Raw genomic sequence first — 21,011 nt, 5'->3', positions numbered from 1 at the left:
CCTTCGTTCCAGGGTGGACCTAACAATGGCAGCAGTTCAAATGTTGTGAAAGAGGCAGTTCTTAACTGAAAACAGTATGGAATAAAAGCAGCTTACGGACTCCCATCAAATCTGGCATGGTGCTCAGTAATCATCTTCATCACCCCTCTGGTCAGTTCCAACACATATAAAAACACAATAAAACACCAGAGGAATGGCTTACGAAACCAATGGACTATGCTGAAATGGCTAAATTAATTGCCAAACTAAGAACTGCCAAACTACATGTATCACCCATACATGTAGTTGCAGGCAGGATTTCAAATAAAAGCAGTTACTGGAAGATTTAATGATAGTGAAGTTTAGATAATAAATGCATATGAATTGTAAAACAGCTAATAAAAAGAAGTAAAGTACAAACTTCAGGAAAGGAGGAGTAAATATCGCCAGATAGGAATATCGCCAGACAGGACACACACACACACACACACTAAAACATCAAACATTAAAAACTTCCCAATACACTCTTGCATCTTTGCACTTGTGTACAAAAGGATCTCAAACCTTGTGGCAGAGAACTCTTGCACACTAGTTATTATTATTATTATTATTATTATTATTATTATTATTATTATTATTATTATTATTAATAATAATAATTTGTACACCGCCCATCTGGCTGGGTTTCCCCAGCCACTCTGGGCGGCTTCCAACAAAGATTAAAAATACATTAAAATGTTACACATTAAAAACTTCCCTTTCGCAACCGCCCTGCTTCACCTAGAACAACCCTTTCCCAACATTTCATTTGTTCTGTAGTCTCCTCCCACTCTGTGTACATAACTTGATGAATCACTGTTCTTGAAATCATTGCAACCAGTCTCTCGAATCCCTTTCCAGGGGAGCAAGGGAGACACCGAACACGCTGAGAACGAGAGAAAAATAAAACCCACCAGGAAAAAGAGAGAGAGGTGAGTCTGTGCTGTCTTGGGAGATGCACACATGCCTCAGGTGATGGGAGAAATCTCGCCTAGAGGATGTGGCATGGTTGATCTATTTAGCTTAGTCTTGCCTAAGCTACATGGACAGGCAACAGCTGCCCAGGGTCTCTAACAGGAGTCCTTCCCAGGTCTACCTGAAGATGCTGGCGATTGAACCTTGGACCTCCTGCATGCAACGCAGGTGCTCTTATCATTAAGCTACAGCCCTTCCCTTAGTGTGGGTGGCAAGGAGAGGAAGCAGGGTTGGGGAGAAATAAAAGGGGATTGCAGAAAGGGAGATGGAGAGACACCCTGCTTACTTTTGGCTCCAGCCCTGATCACTGCTGGTGGCCCCTAGAAGATTGAGGTAAAGGGGACCCCTGACCATTAGGTCCAGTCATGACCGACTCTGGGGTTGTGGCACTCATCTCGCTTTATTGGTCAAGGGAGCCGGCGTACAGCTTCCGAGTCATGTGGCCAGCATGACTAAGCCGCTTCTGGCGAACCAGAGCAGCACACGTAAATGCCGTTTACCTTCCCGCCAGAGCGGTACCTATTTATCTACTTGCACTTTGACGTGCTTTCAAACTGCTAGGTGGGCAGGAGCAGGGACTGAGCAATGGGAGCTCACCCCATTGCGGGAATTTGAACCGCCGACCTTCTGATCGGCAAGTCCTAGGCTCTATGGTTTAACCCACAGCGCCACCCGTGTCCCCCCTAGAAGATTACCACTGAGGGAATGCGCCCCTCCAGAGGAAGAATAGGTTACAACTCCCCTGCTCTTAACTTTCGAGCTAGCTGTCCTTCAAAACCAAAACTAGGCTTTAAAATAAGAAATTCCACCTCGGCTATTCAGAGGTGCTATGGGAACCACACGAAGCAAGAGTGCTGTTGTGCTCATGTCCTGTTTTTGAGCTTCCCATGGGCATCCTGATCTAGATGGGCCAATCGACTGATCCAACAGGACTCTTCTTCTGAAATAGCGTGTTCTGTGTATTCTACAATTTCTGGGACGTTTCCCTTTCAGCTGCTGCAATGGCCCCCCATCTCCTTCCTTGGCTCTTGTGCCTCATCCTTTCGCTGGTGGGACCCAGTTCAACTGCTGAAGATGACTCAGTGGTGGTGACCAGCAGTGGCTCAGTCCGGGGGAAGCATCTCCCGTCTGGCTTTGGCAACGTCACGGCCTTTTTAGGCATCCCCTACGCTGAGCCCCCTGTAGGCAAGCTGCGCTTCCAGAAGCCCGTTCCTCATCAGCCCTGGAGCCAGGTCTTGGAGGCCACCAACTTTAGCAATTCCTGCCCCCAGATACTTATTTCCGGCACTCCAGATGCCGAAACATGGACGGCCAACACGCCCCTCTCAGAGGACTGTCTCTACCTCAACGTCTGGGTGCCCCATCCTCGGCCTTCCAAGCCAGCCGCTGTCCTTGTCTGGATCTATGGCGGGGCCTATTTTGTTGGCACAACCTCCCTAGTGATATACAATGCGGAATTCTTCGCTGCTGCCGAGAATGTCATTGTGGTCTCCATGAATTACCGCCTGGGGCCTCTAGGTTTCCTTTCGTTGCCACCAGCTGTCCCAGGGAACATGGGCCTGATGGACCAGCAGCTAGCCATGTCTTGGGTGAAGCAAAATGCAGCTGCCTTCGGTGGAGACCCTACTCGGATAACCATTTTTGGCGCGAGTGCTGGGGGAGCCTCTGTTGCATTTCACCTCCTCTCACCAGGGAGCCAGCCTCTTTTCCATCGTGCTGTGCTAGAGAGTGGAGCTTCCGTCGCGGCCTGGGCTTGGCTGAATCCTGAGGAGGCCAGGAGAAGAAGTCAGAAGCTGGCCAAAGAGATGGGCTGTGCTCAAGAAGAGGTCCCTGCTTTGGTGAGTTGCTTGCAGGGAAAGAACGCATCAGAGTTCCAAACCGCCCAGTTCCTTGTTGTGGACCCCACGGTGGTTCTGAATCCACCCTTTGCACCGACAACGGATGGGGAATTCCTCACCGATGAGCCGCGGAAGCTTCTAGAATCCAAGAACTTCACGGCTAAGCCTATCGTGATTGGTACCACCTCCGACGAAGGGTCCGTCTTCGTCTTAGATGCAAGCCCTTTTTTGAACACGACCAAAGACTGCCTTTTGACCCGGGAGCAACTGTTGAAGGGGCTGCAGATCACCGTCCGCAACGCAACCAGTGACTTCATCAAAGCTGCAGCTGAGAGGTACAGTCAGGCAGAACCTGAAGGCCCAGCGAGGTACCGTTCAGCCATGGTGAAAGCCTGCGGCGATTACCTTTTCGTCTGCCCAGTCACGGATGTCGCCACAGCAGTGACAGAGGCTGGAAGCCCCGTGTACGTCTATACATTCCGCCACCGCAGCACTGGCTCTGTTTGGCCTGAATGGCTGGGGGCATGCCATGGAGCTGAGGTCCCGTATGTTTTCGGAACTTTGACGCTGTTGAAAGGAACCAAGGAAAAGCACACCAAGGCAGAGTTGGAGCTTATCTCCCGTGTCATGCGGTACTGGGCGGAGTTTGCCCGAAGCGGGTAAGAGAACTTTTTGTTTTCTCCTTTCAGTCAGCCTTGCCTCAACAGCACAAAGACAGTCGCTTCTCTATGAGTACGGCAACTTAGCCAAATAATAATAATAATAATAATAAATTTTATTTATATCCCGCCCTCCCCAGCCACAGCCGGGCTCAGGGCGGCTAACAACAATCAAATAATAATCACACAATCTAAAAATATTTCATTATAAAAATTAATTAAATCAAATTGATGGCAACCAATTAAACAGAATTATGTGCAGGTTGCCAGAGGAGGGAGTCAGGCTGCGCCCTGACCAAAGGCCTGGCGGAACAACTCTGTCTTGCAGGCCCTGCGGAAAGATGTCAGGTCCCGCAGGGCCCTGGTCTCTTTTGACAGAGCATTCCACCAGTTTGGAGCTGCAGCCGAGAAGGCCCTGGCTCTAGTTGAGGCCAGCCTAACCTCTCTGAGGCCTGGGACCTTGAGGATGTTATTATTTGCAGACCGTAGGTTTCTCTGTGGGGCATACCAGGAGAGGCGGTCCCGTAGGTACGAGGGTCCTAGGCCGTATAGGGCTTTAAAGGTTAAAACCAGCACCTTAAACCTGATCCTGTACTCCACCGGGAGCCAGTGCAGCTGGTATAATACCGGATGAATGTGGTCTCGCAGCGAAGACCCCATAAGGAGTCTCGCCGCGGCATTCTGCACCCGCTGGAGTTTCTGGGTCAGTCTCAAGGGCAGCCCCACGTAGAGCGAGTTACAATAATCCAGTCTGGAGGTGACCGTCGCATGGATCACCGTGGCTAGGTCAGGACGAGAGAGATAAGGGGCCAACTGCTTAGCTTGGCGGAGATGAAAAAATGCCGCCTTTGTTATAGCTGTAATCTGCGACTCCATAGAAAGGGAGGTATCGAAGATTACACCCAAACTCTTAACGGCCGGTGCTGGCACTAATTGCACCCCTGCAAGAGATGGGAGTTGCCCCCTCGATCCCATATCGTCCCGCCCCAGCCAGAGGACCTCTGTCTTCGAAGGATTTAACTTCAACCGGCTCCCACGTAACCATCCAGCCACAGCTTCCAGACATCTGGTCAGTGTGTCTGGGGCCGAGTCAGGATGGCCATCCATCAACAGATAGAGTTGGGTGTCATCAGCATACTGATGGCAACCCAGCCCAAAACTCCGGACAAGCTGGGCGAGGGGGCGCATAAAGATGTTAAAAAGCATCGGGGAGAGAATTGCACCCTGAGGCACTCCACACACCAAGGAGTGGCGTGATGACAATTCCCCCCCAAGCGCCACCCTCTGTCCCCGACCAGAGAGAAACGAGCGCAGCCATTGAAGGACTGTGCCCTGGATCCCCACGTCGGCAAGGCGGTGGTCCAGGAGTTCGTGATCGACCATGTCAAAGGCTGCTGACAGATCTAGAAGAATCAGCAGCCCTGACCCGCCTCGATCCAGCTGCCTGCGGAGATCATCTGTTAGGGCGACCAGAGCCGTCTCGGTCCCATGACCAGCGCGGAAGCCGGACTGGAATGGGTCCAGAGCAGATGTTTCATCCAGAAACCTACCAAGCTGTTCAGCAACCGCTCTCTCAATCACCTTACCCAGGAATGGAAGATTCGAGACCGGGCGGTAATTGGATAGATCTGAGGGATCTAATGATGTTTTCTTTAAGAGCGGGCGCACCACTGCCTCCTTCAGTTCCCCTGGGAATATCCCGGTGCCAAGGGACAAATTGATGATATCCCCCAGGGGGCCCCGCACCTCGTCTGGACACGCTCTAATCAGCCATGACGGGCACGGGTCAAGAGGACAGGTGGTGGGCTTTCCAGCTTGGAGGAATCTGTCCACATCGGCTGGAGATATCCGGTCAAAGTGGTCCAATACTGGACCCGAGGACAGTCGAGGGGCCTCCAGTTCCTTTATTGTATCCAAATTGGCAGGGAGGTCATGGCGGAGCAACAGGACCTTCTCCGCAAAAAAGCTCGCAAATGCCTCACAGCTGTGTGTCAGATTGTTATTTAAATTTGGCTGTCCTTCAAGGGACGTTAAAGACCGAATTATACTAAATAATTGCGCCGGGCGAGAGCTAGCGGATGCAATGGAGGCCGAGAAGTAAGACTTCTTAGCAGCCTTCACTGCCATCTCATAGGTTTTCATAAAAACCCTATAAGATGTTCTTGAGGCTCCGTCACGGGCACCCCGCCATACTCGCTCTAGCCGTCTGAGGTCCCGCTTCATTTTCCGAAGCTCCTCGGTAAACCAGGGAGCCCGGTTTCTGCGGGGTCGCAGAGGGCGCTTAGGTGCGATCTCATCGATGGCTGCCAGGAGCTGGGTATTCCAGCCCTCAACAAGCTCAGTCAATGAGTCGCCAGGGGGAGCAAGGTCCCGCAAGGCTTGACGGAATCTATCCGGGTCCATCAGCCTCCGCGGGCGAGCCCAAATCGGCTCGCCACCTAAGCAGGGTGGGGGTGGAAAGTCAATCCTGGCTTTCAGAGCGTAGTGATCAGACCATGGCACCTTCATCGAAGGAGACATGATCACATCTATACCGGCGCCAAAGATCAAATCCAGCGTGTGGCCTGCTTGATGTGTGGGGCCCGAAACAAACTGGGAGAGCCCTAGTGTCGCCATGGAAGACACCAGGTCCAGAGCCTGTGAGGAGGGAGTGGCATCAGCGTGGAAGTTGAAGTCTCCCAATACCAATAGGTTAGGGAACTCCAAGGCCCAGCCGGCCACCGCCTCCAGCAGGCCTGACAGGGTGGCTGCTGGTGCGCTAGGTGGCCGGTACACCAGCCAGACAGCCAAGCTCTCCTCGGAGCCCCACACTAGGCCAACACATTCAATGCCGGGGATCGATGGCGATGGTAGAGCCCTGAAAGAACAATTTTCCCGGATTAATACTGCCACCCCTCCCCCCCGGCCCACAGTCCGTGACTGGTGGAGGACGGAGAAACCCGGGGGCGCCATCTCTCGTAAGGTAACAGTTACCCCTTCGCGCACCCAGGTCTCCGTCACACAAGCCAGGTCAACTCCCTGCGAGATAAAGAAATCTCGCAGGGTAGCGGTTTTGTTGCCTATGGACCTGGCATTGCACAACACCAGTGAAGGAGGTGAGTAATCCTTGCTCACCCTACCCTCGTCTCTCGGGATGGGGCGCAGATTGGAAGGGGTACGAGCGTATCCATATCTCGATCCCCTTCGCCTATAACATCTGCCCCCACCGCCATACCTCCCTCGCCCCTCCACGGTCGCAATCCCAAGCCTCATACTAACCTCCATTTACAAATAGAAAACAAAACAACCAAAACAATTATGCCCAAACAAAACCAATCCCCGCCCCACTCAGTGTCCAACCACAAAAACAAAGCAAAATGGAACAAACAAAAATACATAAATAAAAACCACCATTCACGGTGGTACAACAAGTAAACAATAAAAGCACCTTTAAAACACCTTAAAATATATAAAAACATCTTTAACATTTGCAGCAGATAATGAAATAATATAATATTATAAAAAACAACAACCCCCATTTAAGGTGCTGCAAATTAAAAGCAATTAAAACATTTAAAACTATTTTGTCCATTGCTGCCGGTAGCTGCTCTGTCCTCTAAACTGTGATGGTAGAGCAGGCCCCGCCCCCCTAGGCCGGATGGAGTTGGCAGGAGAGGGAGCGGTCCTCCCAACACTCACGCAAGCAGCAGCACCAGCAGTCGTGTCCCGGAGGCCTCTCTCTGGCCTCTTATGCTGTGGCGATGAATGCAGGCCCCGCCCCCTAGGCCAGATGGAGTTGGCACAAAGGGAGCGGTCCTCCCAACACTCACGCAAGCAGCAGCACCAGCAGTCGTGTCCCGGAGGCCTCTCCCAGACCTCTTATGCTGTGGCGATGAATGCAGGCCCCGCCCCCTAGGCCAGATGGAGTTGGCAGAGAGGGAGCGGTCCTCCCAACACTCATGCAAGCAGCAGCACCAGCAGTCGTGTCCCGGAGGCCTCTCCCAGACCTCTTATGCTGTGGTGATGAATGCAGGCCCCGCCCCCTAGGCCGGATGGAGTTGGCAGGAGAGGGAGCGGTCCTCCCAACACTCACGCAAGCAGCAGCACCAGCAGTCGTGTCCCGGAGGCCTCTCTCTGGCCTCTTATGCTGTGGCGATGAATGCAGGCCCCGCCCCCCTAGGCCGGATGGAGTTGGCAGGAGAGGGAGCGGTCCTCCCAACACTCATGCAAGCAGCAGCACCAGCAGTCGTTTATTGCTTTGAGATTGAAAACATGAAACTTATGGGTAACCCACAACTTGTGCGTATTCCATACCCTCCAACATTTCTCCAATGAAAATAGGGGCTTCCTATTCCATAATAATAATGTATTATTATTTAGATCCCACCCATCTGACTGGGTTGCCCCAGACACTCTGGCGTGCTTCCAACATATATAAAAAATGTTGAAAAACATTAAGCATTTAAAATCTTCCCTACACAGGGCTGCCTTCAGATGTCTTCTAAAGGTTGTATAGTTCAGGGGTCAGCAACAATTTTAAGCCGTGGGCCGGTCCACCGTCCCTCAGACCATGTGGTGGGCCGGACTATATTTTGAAGGGGGGAAATGAACAAATTCCTATGCCCCACAAATAAACCAGAGGTGCATTTTAAATAAAAGGACATATTCTACTCATGTAAAAACACGCTGACTCCCAGACAGTCCACGGGCCGGATTGAGAAAGCGATTGGGCCTCATCCGGCCCCCTGTCCTTAGGTTGCCTAGCCCTGGTATAGTTACTTATCTCCTTGGCTTGAGGGGGTCACATAACTCCACACCCTCCAAAATTTCTCCCATGAAAATAGGGATGTTGTAAGGAAAAGCGGGACATTCCGGGCTCACATCAGAAACTGGGACGGCTTCTGTAAATCCAGGACTCTCCCTGGAAAATAGAGACACTAATGCCAGAGAGTCTCACATTCAGCTTTACACGTTTGGCAAAAAACCCCAAAAAATTAAAAGGGGGTGGAAAATGGGTGGGTGTCCAGGTCAAAAGACTTTGTCAATCCTGCCCACCACTGAACCCAATATGTTTTGGCTATGGTTTTGGCAATGGTAACTTGAGGGTGGCCTGTTTAAAAGCCAAACTCAAACTAAGATTAGGAAGCATTTCTGATATTCTCAGTGTTCAAAATTTTAGCTGATATCATAATTTGTGTGCATGCTAATTATAAATAATGTCATTATCTCAGCCTCTCTGGATCTAGCTTGCATTTCTCTATACTAAGGTAGCTATTCTACTTATTCTACTATAACTCCACACTTCTTTCTCCTGTGGGTTGAGGCAGGTGATCGCTAATAGCTAATCACGATGAGCAGGCAAAACCTCCGGAAGCTGCTATGCACCGATAACACTGATTGCAAGAAGGGTTGTTTGTGCAAGTGCAGAGTTGCACAGTTAACAGGCACTGCATTCCGTTTTTGTTGGGGATAGTGAGCAACCGATTAGTGTGAAAGCAGAGTGTTTCAAAATTTTGTACAAAGTACACGCGCATGCACACACACACGAGTTAGCTATAATGCAATTGCATTACAGTGGTACCTCAGTTTTTGAAGAGCTTAATTCACAAACAACTTGGACAGCAAACGCTGGAAAACCGGAAGTAGGTGTTCCGGTTTTCGAACTATTTTGGAAGCTGAATGTGCTCTGTTTTGAGTCCCCCTGTGTTTCCTGGTGCGCTGCTAATTTGTGTCCCTCCCCCACCCCCATTGTAATTCAAGCCTTCTGTTTCCAATTGCAGTGTTCTGAGGTAATATTTGGAGCTTGAGGCTTTTTCAGTTATTTTGTTTTTGTGACTGTGTGGATCCCAGTTTAGCTACTGATTGATTGATTGATTGAGTGAGTGAGTGAGTGAGTGACTGCGGAAATGGATAAATGGATACTGTTTTATTTATTTTATAGTAGATCACATTGTTTTCATTTTATGGATCAATGGTATCATAAGATAGCAAAATTCATGTTAAGTTGCTGTTTTAGGGATTGTTTTTAAAAGTCTGGAACGGATTAATCTGCTTTGCATTACTTTCTATGGGAAAACACGCCTTGCTTTAGGAACGCTTTGGTCTGGGAACAAATTTTCCAGAACAGATTAAGTTTGAGAACCAAGGTATCACTGTATAGTTTTGAGATCTGGTTCTCCCAAATCTGGAAATTAATATTTTAATGGACAAGCTGACAACTCATGTACGAGAGATTCAAACAGACAAGAAAATCACTACTTCTCAATCTACCAGTTTTATTACATACGTAACATCAACAGAACATAGTTACAGGCCTCCAAAACCACATGGCGATTGGTGGGAATTTTGCTTAACTGAAATGACTAAAAAGTTAAATGTAATTAAACAGACATTTGGTGCTTTGCAGGGGCGGTAAAATCAACTGTATGAACCACTGTTTATGACTGCAAATAAAGAAAAACAATGAGGAGGGAATGCATGCAAGTCCATGAAATAAGACTGCAATAAAGAAAATGCACCTTGAAAGAGAGAAAAATAGTATATGTTGCATTATAGTAATTCTGGGGACGCTGGTGGCGCTGTGGGTTAAACCACAGAGCCTAGGGCTTGCCGATCGGAAGGTCAGCAGTTCGAATCCCCATGACGGGGTGAGCTCCCGTTGCTTGGTCCCTGCTCCTGCTAACCTAGCAGTTCGAAAGCACGAAGTGCAAGTAGATAAATAGGTACCTCCAGCGGGAAGGTAAACGGCATTTCCGTGTGCTGCTCTAGTTCGCCAGAAGCGGCTTAGTCATGCTGGCCACATGACCCGGAAGCTGTATGCGGACAAACGCCAGCTCCCTCGGCCAATAAAGCGAGATGAGCGCCACAACCCCAGAGTCAGCCATGACTGGACCTAATGGTCAGGGGTCCCCTTTACCCTTTACCTATAGTAATTCAACACCTTTAATTACTGCCTGGTTAGTCTAAAATAAATTTTGAAAAGGAAATTGGATTACCAGAATCAGAAATAGTACTCCCATCTAGTATCAAAAATAGCCAATAGTTTGGACTTTCTGAAATATTTTGTATATTGTATATACCAGATTTCTCAGAAAGTGCACAAATATGTCTCTTATTATGGAATCACAGATCCATTGGTCTCTGCGGTCTGTAAAAAGGAAACGGTTGCTCTTTTAACTGGAAATCATCTTTCTTCCTCCTCTACATGCTTTTGTGAAATCACAGCCTCGTTAGTCTTTGGCTCAATGAGCTCTAACCCAAGTTTAGAATAAAAAAATTCCTTCCAGTAGCACCTTAAAGACCAACTAAGTTAGTTTTTGGTATGAGCTTTCGTGTGCATGCACACTTCTTCAGATACACTGAAACAGAAGTTGCCAGATCCTTCTATATAGTGAGAAGGTGGGGAGGGGTATTACTCAGAAGGGTGGTGGGAATGGGAGATTGGCAGATAGCTGAGATGAGCCTGTTGACGACTCTTAACGACTGTAATAGGTCTTACAGGAAAAGGCAAGGGGTGAGAAGGTGAAAAATGGCTTAGTCATGTATAATGAGATAAGAATCCAATGTCTTTGTTCAGACCAGGTCTCTCCGTGGTTTTAAGTTTGGTAATGAGTTGCAATTCAGCAGCTTCTCTTTCCAGTCTATTTCTGAAATTCCTTTGTAGTAAAACAGCTACTTTGAGATCTTGTATAGAATGTCCTGGGAGATTGAAGTGTTCTCCTACTGGTTTCTCTGTTTTGTGATTCTTGATGTCAGATTTATGTCCGTTTATTCTTTGGCGTAAGGTTTGGCCTGTTTGTCCAATATAGAGAGCTGAAGCCAAAAACTAACTTAGTTGGTCTTTAAGGTGCTACTGGAAGGAATTTTTTTATTTTGACTATGGCAGACCAACACGGCTACCTATCTGTAACTGGAACCAAGTTTAGAATATATAGCCGACGATGATGAAAATGGGAGGCATGTTATCCCTCCCAAAAAACCGGCAACATTACATTAGCTTAATTATGAACACGAGTAAAGTATTTCATTGATACTCAACATCGTTGTTTCGGAAACTCCGTCAGATGGGCAGGGTACAAGAAAACAGAGTTGTGTATCGTGTGCCTCACACAGAACCAGTGCTATTTGAACAATGATTTCTTTGCTTCCCACTCAGCAACCCGACTCCTTCCGATGTCAGTGAAACAAAATGGCCCATCTACGACCCGGCACAGCAGAACTTCTTCGTCCTCAGCACTGAGCCACCCCGTGTGATGGAGCCATCGCCGGCTCAGCAGTGCAGTTTTTGGAAGACACTCCCATCAGGGGCATCAAAGCCAGGTGAGTGGAAAGGGGGAACAGACAGGGCCAAATGCTTTCCTTGCAATGGTCACCTGTCATGGATGCTTTAGCAAGGATTCCTGCATTGCAGGGGGTTGGACTAGATGACCCTAGGGGTCACTTCCAAGTCTGTAATATGAATAAATGTCCCCTGCCACCATTCAGGCATGGCTTTTTCCAGTTAAAACACAGTGATTTGGGTTTTACATGAACAAATTTCTCACTCGCGCACATATTCGCTTGGGGAGCTCATTCTCACCTCAGATATCTCTTGAAGGTCTTTTGTTTATACTGACAGGCTTATTCAGTTGCTTGCAGTCATTTCTATATTTATTTTGCATTGTTTTATGTGCATTTTATTGAATTTCATCATCATCATCATTTATACCCCAGCCATGTGGCTGGGTTTCCCCAGCCACTCTGGATGGCTTCCAACAAAATACGGTATTAAAAATAGGATAAAACATCAGATATTTAAAAAATTCCCTAAACAGGGCTGCCTTCAGATGTCTTCGAAAAGTCAGAGAGTTGTTTATTTCCTTGACATCTGATGGGAGGACGTTCCACAGGGCAGGCGCCACCACTGAGAAGGCCCTCTGCCTGGTTCCCTGTAACCTCGCAGTGAGGGAACCGCCAGAAGGCCCTCGGAGCTGGACCTCAGTGTCCGAACTCATATGGGTGAGTGGAATGTAAATATTTTTGTAAATAAAATAAAAATAGATCAGAAGCTCAGTGTGGTGGTGGTGGCCCAGGAGAAGGGAAATTCTCTGAGGCAGCCCTAAGTTGTGGAATTCCCTCCCTACAGAAGTGTGTTTGCATCTGGCACCTTCATTACCTAGTTTTTTGTCATGTGCTGAAGACATAACTTTTTACGATGGTCTTAGACACCTGGGAGATATATTCTTATGTTCTTATTTTTAGCATCCACCATATACTTACGACCTTACTTGTTGAAAGCAGTTTTTTAAATATATATTTTTCATTGCTGTAACCCACCCTGGGATCTCACAGGGAAGGGTGGATAAGAAATCAAAATACTACTAATAATAATAATAAGTTCATTTCCTCCTTCATTTGCCATTAAAATCCAAGAAGATGTCTTATCCACACAGGAATATGAAAGGAAGGAGGAGCTGTGAATTAAGAGAAAGGCTTTTTTTTCACAGGTAAGTATCAGTAAGGATGGAGAGAAAGAAAGGATCTGGTTGGGAGTTGAGAGAAAGTAGTCCAATGGGACCAGTATAATTTTTTGGTGGAATACAATTTTCTCCAGCCAAAATTAAGCGTTTAAAAGATCCATTTGAAAAGATTTGATTGGGGAACAATTTAAGCATCTGCTCCTAGAAATAATGGGGATTAAAAAGTGGTTAATTTGGGTTGGATTGTGGTTTATATTTGCTTCAGTTTATGCCACCACACTGTCCCATTTGATTCATGGTACTTGATACTATTTTTACATTGGCAATTACAGTGGTACCTCAGGTTACATACGCTTCAGGTTACAGACTCCACTAACCCAGAAATAGTGCTTCAGGTTAAGAACTTTGCTTCAGGATGAGAACAGAATTCGTGCTCCGGCGGCGCAGCAGCAGCAGGAGGCCCCATTAGCTAAACTGGTGCTTCAGGTTAAGAACGGACCTCCGGAACGAATTAAGTACTTAACCTGAGGTACCACTGTAGTTCTACGCAAAGAAGACCTGTTGAAATGAATGGAAATTACTAACAGGTTCCTTAAACTTCAGTGGACCTACCCTGAGGAAGACTTGGTTGAATACAACTAAGTCAACATAACAGCTCCTACACCTTCCGGGTCCTTACGGAAGACGGGTTACTGCACCACTAGCACCTGGGCACCCCTTGGAGACGACGGGCAGGTTATAAATGTGAAATAATCACAATGCATTGTGAACTGAAATAGGAGTGTAGTGCAAAGGAGAACATTTTTCTTCCATATTTCATTTTTATATGTATATGGAGAAATAGTCATTTTCTTGATTGAAAATATTTGGATCCTCTCAGTCACCAGGATTTCCTCTTTTCAAACATTATAAAAATATGAAATCGTTGTTATGAAACACACCAACATTTAAACCAAGGATGGAGAATGTGTGACCCGTTACCCCCAGCCAGCATAGTCAATAGTAAGGATTGACTCAAGTTCAGCAACATATGGAGGGCCATATGTTCCCCACCCCTGAGTTAGGCTCCATCTGTGGTCTAAACCACTGAGCCTAGGGCTTTCTGATCGGAAGGTTGGCGGTTCAAACCTGTGACGGGGTAAGCGCCCGTTTTTCGGTCCCAGCTCCTGCCAACCTAGCAGTTCAAAAGCACATCAAAGTGCAAGTAGATAAATAGGTACCACTCCGGTGGGAAGGTAAATGGCGTTTCCGTGCACTGCTCTGGTTTCACCAGAAGTGGCTTAGTCATGCTGGCCACATGACCTGGAAAACTGTCTGTGGACAAACATCGGCTCCATCGGCCAGTAAAGCGACATGAGCGCCGCAACCCCAGAGTCGTTCGTGACTGGACTTAACTGTCAAGGGTCCTTTACTTTTACCTTTACAGAAGGCATGTAATGCAATATCTGATACCACTTCAAACAGCCATGGCTTCTCCCCCAAAGAATCTTGGGCAATGTAGTTTGCTAAGGACGTTGAGAGTTATTAAGAGACCCCTAGCCCCCTCTCAGAGCTACACTTCCCAGAGTTCCCTGGGAAGGGAGCAGGATTGTTAAATGTTGCTGAATTACAGGTCCCATAAACTCTGACCATTGGCCATGTTGGCTGAGGCTCATGGGAGTTTTGTAGTCCAACAACCTCAGGAGAGCTACAGGGTCTCAACCATTGGTTGGCGGGGTCAGATCAAAATCAGCACACCCTCAGAAATGTCATGGCCTGCACATGTGCTTTGGGGAAGATCTTCCAGGACACCCATTCGCAACCACACTGAGCTATCCTCCACCTGTAAAAAGATCTCCTGCTAACACCAAATGCTTTGTGTCCCTCAGAGATGTCTGAAAAGATGCAGAAGAACCTATTATGTGGAATTATAAAGCTTCGTTTTCACAGAAAAGGCTTGCTACTGCCTTGCAAAGACCTGCTGAAAGCCAAGGTTGATTCTCCAAGGGCTGCAACTCTTCGAGATGAAGCAGAAGTATAGTGAAAATGGGTACCTTTGTTTTCTTTTTGTGAACCACTAGGCATCCACAAACTCAGCCCTCCAGATGTTTTGCGACTACAACTCCCATCATCCCTAGCTAACAGGACCAGTGGTCAGGGATGATGGGGATTGTAGTCCCAAAACAACTGGAGGGCCGAGTTTGGGGATGCCTGACTTAGAGGTTTGCTTGCTTTTTTTACAACCAAGCGGGATGTAACTTTTATGCAATAAATAAATCTTTTGAAAGCATTTTCCCAGCTTCCTGCCTCTGCATTACAGCAACAAAGGTCAGCAATATAAAGTGAAATTTTGTGTGGAAACGGATGTGAAAAGTTTAGCTTTAGTGGGGATATTCATGTTCTGCACAAAGGCCAAAGTTCAGATCCTCATATAGAGTCTGAGTTCAACAACATCTGGGGGGCCATACAGTCCTCTCTCCGCATTTATATTTTGTTTTTACCAGCTAGATTTATTATGACATTTATATCCCGCTTTTCCTCCAAAAATTTCAAAGTGGTGTGCATGGTTCTCCCCTTCCGCATATTTTCCCCTTAACAACCCTGTGAAGCTGAGAAGTAGTGACTGGCCCAAGGTCACTCAGTAAGCTTTATGGCCAAGTGGGGTCTTGAACTCTGGTCTACTGGGTCTTGGATTGCATTAAATGCAGCCAGTACAAGCATGGTATATGTCAGTTATTTGGTTATTATACAAGAAGAATTCATTGGATCCCTAAATCCTAAGGCAAGGTGGAATACTGTCCATTAAAAGAGAGCCCCAGAAGAAGTTTTGAAACACAAAACATGCAGCAAAGAAAAGTGTGGGAATATGGGCTACTAAATATCCTGTTTTAAGTCGTTTACAACACTTCCCCTTTCTACCCTCTTAGCATAGAATAGACCACAGAGTTGGGTATGTTAAAATGGTTTTTACTTACAAACTTTCCAAAGGTCAGATTCATGCATTTTTCCGTGCCGCAGCAAGAAAACACAGGCAGACATTTTGGGTTACAAAATATAGTAAAACGTTTCTGAACAAGTGGTCTGAGCTTGGAGCGATCAAGCTCACACACATCCTATCTGGACAAGTTCACATGTTGGAAGAAGACAAACAGTAGAAAGAAAGAGAGCAAAGAACCTTCCTAACCATTTGCCACCACAGGTCAGAGGGCAGAACCTGGTTGAGTCTAGGGAAAAAGCTTACTCTATGGTCTTAACCCTTTCATCCATTAGCAACAGCTAAGCATGCTGTTTTATATGAGGCTTCAATTATACCCCACAGCTTTAGTAATAGAGGCCAGGGGCAAGCCATCAGCAATATCCCCTCCTTCAAAATGAATGGGGTGGTGTGAGAGTGGCACCACAGCCTTGAGTGTGCACACTTATCCCAGTATTGTCCATGCTCAGAATTTTTGTAGAGTTTTTTTAAAAAAAGTGGGACAAACTGATGTGCAGAGTACAGTGGTAACTTGGTTCTCAAACTTAATTCATTCCAGAAGTCTGTTCCCAAACCAAAGCATTTCAAAACAAGGCATGCTTTCCCATAGAAAGTAATGCAAAATGGATTAATCCATCCCAGACTTTTATAAACAACCCCTAAAACAGCAATTTAACATGAATTTTACTATCTAAGGAGACCATTCATCCATAAAATGAAAGCAATAAACAATGTACAGTACTGCAGTCACTCAATCAATCAATCAATCAATCAGTAGCTGAACTGGGTCAAACACAGTCACAAAAACAAAACGAAAAGAGCCGCAAAAACAAAAATGCAAAAACAAAATAGCAAAACCTCAGTGTAACACTCAAAATGGGAGCGTGGCACTCAGAACGCAGCACGTTTGGCTTCTCAAAAAAGTTTGCAAACCGGAACACTTACTTCTGGGTTTGTAGTGTTTGGGTTCCAAGTTGTTTGAGTACTAAGGCGTTTGAGAACCAAGGTACCACTCTACCTGAAATAGTCTCCTATCACACCAAACCCTCTTTGCAAAGGAATCCCGAGGAGGCAGTAATATTGGGCAGACACTAGGTGGCACCATAATGCTAAGCATCAAGAGCAGAGACATTTAACCCCAAAAGTTTGGTGTATGGGACTCTCCAATGAAATATCTGGCCACAAAGATAGGTATACTGACACCCTGCAGCTGGTGTGTATATTTCCCTCTGAAGTTAGTACAGTAAGAAGTTGTTCTTGTCAGGAAGAAGAAAGAGTATTCTGGCACCTTAAAAAATAAACAGATTTTTTATTCTGTGAGCTAGAGGAGCTTGCTCATGCCAGTGTATTGTCTGTAGCAGACAGTTACACACAACTCTGGGGCCAAAAGGCAGCACTGGGTCTTTGGAAACCAGAGTCACAGAAGAGGCTTGTTCACACAACACACTCTACACAGGTATACGTGTGCAAGTGCTTATGTGAAAAAGGTATACTCTTGTTGATTTGTACACCTCAACTATTGTCTGCACAGACTGTACACATGTGAAGCTCTGCGTGTACGGTAAATAACTATGAGTGTACAGCTATTTGTGTACACAGGCACACGAATTTTACACTTGCTGAATGGAATGGGTGAACACCCTTAAGAAAGCTCCAGGTCCAGCTCTCAGTGGCAATTTGTTGTTGTTGTTTAGTCGTTTAGTCGTGTCCGACTCTTCGTGACCCCATGGACAGAGCACGCCAGGCACTCCTTTCTTCCACTGCCTCCCGCAGTTTGGTCAAACTCATGCTGGTAGCTTCGAGAACACTGTCCAACCATCTCATCCTCTGTTGTCCCCTTCTCCTTGTGGCCTCCATTTTTCCCAACATCAGGGTCTTTTCCAGGGAGTCTTCTCTTCTCATGAGGTGGCCAAAGTATTGGAGCCTCAGCTTCACGATCTGTCCTTCCAGTGAGCACTCAGGGCTGATTTCCTTCAGAATGGAGAGGTTTGACCTTCTTGCAGTCCATGGGACTCTCAAGAGTCTCCTCCAGCACCATAATTCAAAAGCATCAATTCTTCGGGGATCAGCCTTCTTTATGGTCCAGCTCTCACTTCCATACATCACTACTGGGAAAACCATAGCTTTAACTATTCAGACCTTTGTTAGCAAGGTGATGTCTCTGCTTTTTAAGATGCTGTCTAGGTTTGACATCGCAAAAACAAACATGTGAAGTGTGAAAGCTCATTTTGCAGTCACGTGCCTTAAATCACAGCTTGCTTTGTAGCTCTGCTACAGCAAACAAAAACATGGATCCAAAGCACGGATCCTCACAATTTTAATCAACCAAGCTCCCACATTTATCATGTAAACCAGGGGTGCCCAAACTTTTTTCAAAGAGGGCCAGATTTGATGTAGTGAACACGCGTGAGGGCTGATCAAAGTTGTTGCACTTTTTATAGGATTTTACCCCAGGACATATACTGCCATGGGGGCTGGGTTAAATCACCCGGCAGCCCGGCCTAGGCCCCAATATGGACTTTGGACATGCCTGATGTAAACCTACCTCACCATCAATGCGTAGGACTGCACCATGTGTTGCTAAAGCATAAGCTGAAGGAACGCAGCCTCATGATCCATGCGCTGGAACCTCAAGACTAGACTACTGCAATGCATTCTGTGTGGGGCTACCCTTTGGCTTGGGGCACAGGCTGCAGCTGGTGCAAAACACTGCGTGTAGACGGTTGTTTATCACCAGCCCACAACTCCAGTGCTCAAAAGTCTGCACAGCCTGACTTGACAACTACTGGGCCAGGTTCAAGGTTCCTGTATTAATTTAGGTAAAGGTAAAGCGACCCCTGACCATTAGGTCCAGTCGTGACCGACTCTGGGGTTGCGGCGCTCATCTCGCTTTATTGACCGAGGGAGCTGGCGTACAGCTTCCGGGTCATGTGGCCAGCATGACTAAGCCACTTCTGGCAAACCAGAAGCAGCGCACAGAAACACCATTTACCTTCCCGCCAGAGCGGCACCTATTTATCTACTTGCACTTTGATGTGCTTTCGAACTGCTAGGTTGGCAGGAGCAGGGACCGAGCAACGGGAGCTCACCCCGTCACGGGGATTCGAATCGCTGACCTTCTGATCAGCAAGTCCTAGGCTCTGTGGTTTAACCCACAGCGCCACCCGCGTCCCTTTGTATTAATTTACAAGGCCCTTAATAATTTGATCCTTGAGGATACATCAAGGACCACCTAATGCCTTATATCCCAGCCCGATTACTGAGGTATTTGTAACTGTTAGCGGTCCCCAATGTCTGGGATGCATGGCTCATATTTTCCCCGAGCTGCGGGTGCAGTACTGTGGACCCAGTTTCATGAAACTTCCTTCCGGCTGAGGTCAGACAAGCCGCCAACCCTGTCGAACATCTGGCACCTACTCAATACTTTTTAAAAATTCCAGCAGGCATGTTAATTGAAGCTTGGTTTTATAATTTTAACTGATTTTTACATTGTATCTTTGTAAACCGCTTGCTTAGAGACCGTGGTAGTTGAGCAGTATATAAATTCCTTAAGTTAATAAGTTAAGTATATATAGTTGAGCACTTATAACTTAAATTCCTTAAGTTATAAATTCGATAAGTTAATACAAATAGTAGTTTGTATACAAATGGTAAACAAACAAATGGTAGTTTCTGCAGAGCTATGCCAATGTTTCCCAAACTTGGGTCGCCAGCTGTTTTCGGACTACAATTCCCACCATCCCTGACCATTGGTCTTGCTAGCTAGGGATGATGGGAGTTGTAGTCCGAAAACAGCTGGGAAACGCTGACCTACGCAGATGAGTTAACTCACAGCTGACCCAGCAGGCTTGAACTCTGCACCCATCAGCTATGGGGCTGTGACTTCAACTCCGCCTTCTCCAGGGGCTGGCTGCACGAGGGAGTTATCTGGATCCAGTCCAGCAACATCTGTGCCTGACACACACCTGACAGCTGTGGGGTATGTGGGCACCATTTGCAGGAAAGAACTTTGCAGGCCTAACTTGGGAGCCGAGTCTAACCCACAAGCTGGAGGTTCCCTACTGGTTACAAGCAGTTTATTATTATTATTATTATTATTATTATTATTATTATTATTATTATTATTATTATTTTATTTGTACCCCCCACTCTGTGTAGCTTCCAACAAAAGATTAAAAATACATTAAAATGTCAGACATTAAAAACTTCCCTAAACAGGGCTGCCTTCAGATGTCTTCTAAAAGTCAGAGAGTTGTTTATCTCTTTGATGTCTGATGGGAGGGCATTCCACAGGGCGGGCGCCACTACCGAGAAGGCCCCTCTGCCTGGTTCCCTGTAACCTCACTTTTCACAGTGAGGGAATTGCCAGAAGGCCCTTGGCACTGGATCTCAGTGTCTGGGCTGAACGATGGTGGCGGAGACGCTACTTCAGGTATACTGGACCGAAACCGCTTAGGGCTTTAAAGGTCAGCACCAACACTTTGAATTGTGCTCAGAAAGGTACTGGGAGCCAATGTAGGTCTTTCAAGACTGGCGTTACGTGGTCTCGGCGGCAGGTAGCAGCGCTCACAGCTTACGGACTGCACCGTGTAACAGGTGTCTGGCCCAGCAGCCTAAGGCGGACAAGCCACTGAAACAGGCATTCAGAATCCATTCATTTCATAAACCCTGCAGGGCTCAATCTCTGTGTTTGTGTATGTGTGTGTTTCTCTTTTGCCCAAGGGTCTGGGAGTGGGGGAGAGCTCTTTAGCATGATGCTTTTAAAATAATTAAATTATCAACAAACAAACTTGATTCTACGAATAGCAACGTCAGGTGCTACCGGGGGCGGGGGGGGGGGGAGAAGGGGGCCTACTCGGAAGTAAATACTGCGTCCAGGCGCAATTAGCGCTGATTTAAGGTGCACCAAGACTGCCTAAAAACCTCACCAAAGATATGCAACAAAACGCTTCGTTGCAGAGGGGAGAGTTTGTGCACCGTGGAGGCTGGAGGGCTTCTATTCTACATGCGGGGGGTGGGGGGGCGAGGAAAATGTGCTCCGTTGGGGGGGCGGGGAAGGCAAGGAAAGGAGCTGAGCTCTAACTATAGGCTCCCACGCTTGAGCAGGCCCGACTCGGTGGGGCGGACCACC

At 47.1% G+C, this 21,011-nt stretch overlaps 1 protein-coding gene across 3 annotated transcripts; it reads left to right on the top strand.

Annotated features, from left to right (window-relative positions):
- Positions 1–802: 802 nt before the first annotated feature.
- LOC308580676 (cholinesterase-like) lies at positions 803–15,196 on the top strand. 3 transcript variants are annotated; one of them, XM_081182672.1, is made up of 5 exons: positions 803–950; positions 1,987–3,490; positions 11,625–11,788; positions 12,901–12,954; positions 14,796–15,196. In XM_081182672.1, exons 2-4 carry the CDS (start codon positions 1,995–1,997, stop codon positions 12,906–12,908), a joined length of 1,668 nt encoding a protein of 555 aa, XP_081038798.1. In that variant the 5' UTR covers positions 803–950; positions 1,987–1,994; the 3' UTR covers positions 12,909–12,954; positions 14,796–15,196. The 3 variants fall into 3 exon arrangements, with proteins under 3 accessions (XP_081038798.1, XP_081038797.1, XP_081038796.1); XM_081182671.1 differs by having other exon boundaries at positions 12,884–12,954; XM_081182670.1 differs by having other exon boundaries at positions 12,881–12,954.
- Positions 15,197–21,011: the final 5,815 nt, after the last annotated feature.

This window comes from Podarcis bocagei (assembly GCF_964188305.1).
Source record: "Podarcis bocagei genome assembly, chromosome: 2".
NCBI classification, from domain to species: domain Eukaryota; kingdom Metazoa; phylum Chordata; class Lepidosauria; order Squamata; family Lacertidae; genus Podarcis; species Podarcis bocagei.
This window is presented reverse-complemented; position numbering and strand designations above follow the sequence as displayed.

Coding starts and splice junctions, on each gene's coding strand:
- LOC308580676 (XM_081182670.1), top strand. CDS start 1,995: ATGGCCCCCCATCTCCTTCCTTGGCTCTTGTGCCTCATCCTTTCGCTG. Junction 3,491..11,624: donor GCGGAGTTTGCCCGAAGCGG/GTAAGAGAACTT, acceptor CTTCCCACTCAG/CAACCCGACTCCTTCCGATG. Junction 11,789..12,880: donor ATCAGGGGCATCAAAGCCAG/GTGAGTGGAAAG, acceptor TTAAAATCCAAG/AAGATGTCTTATCCACACAG.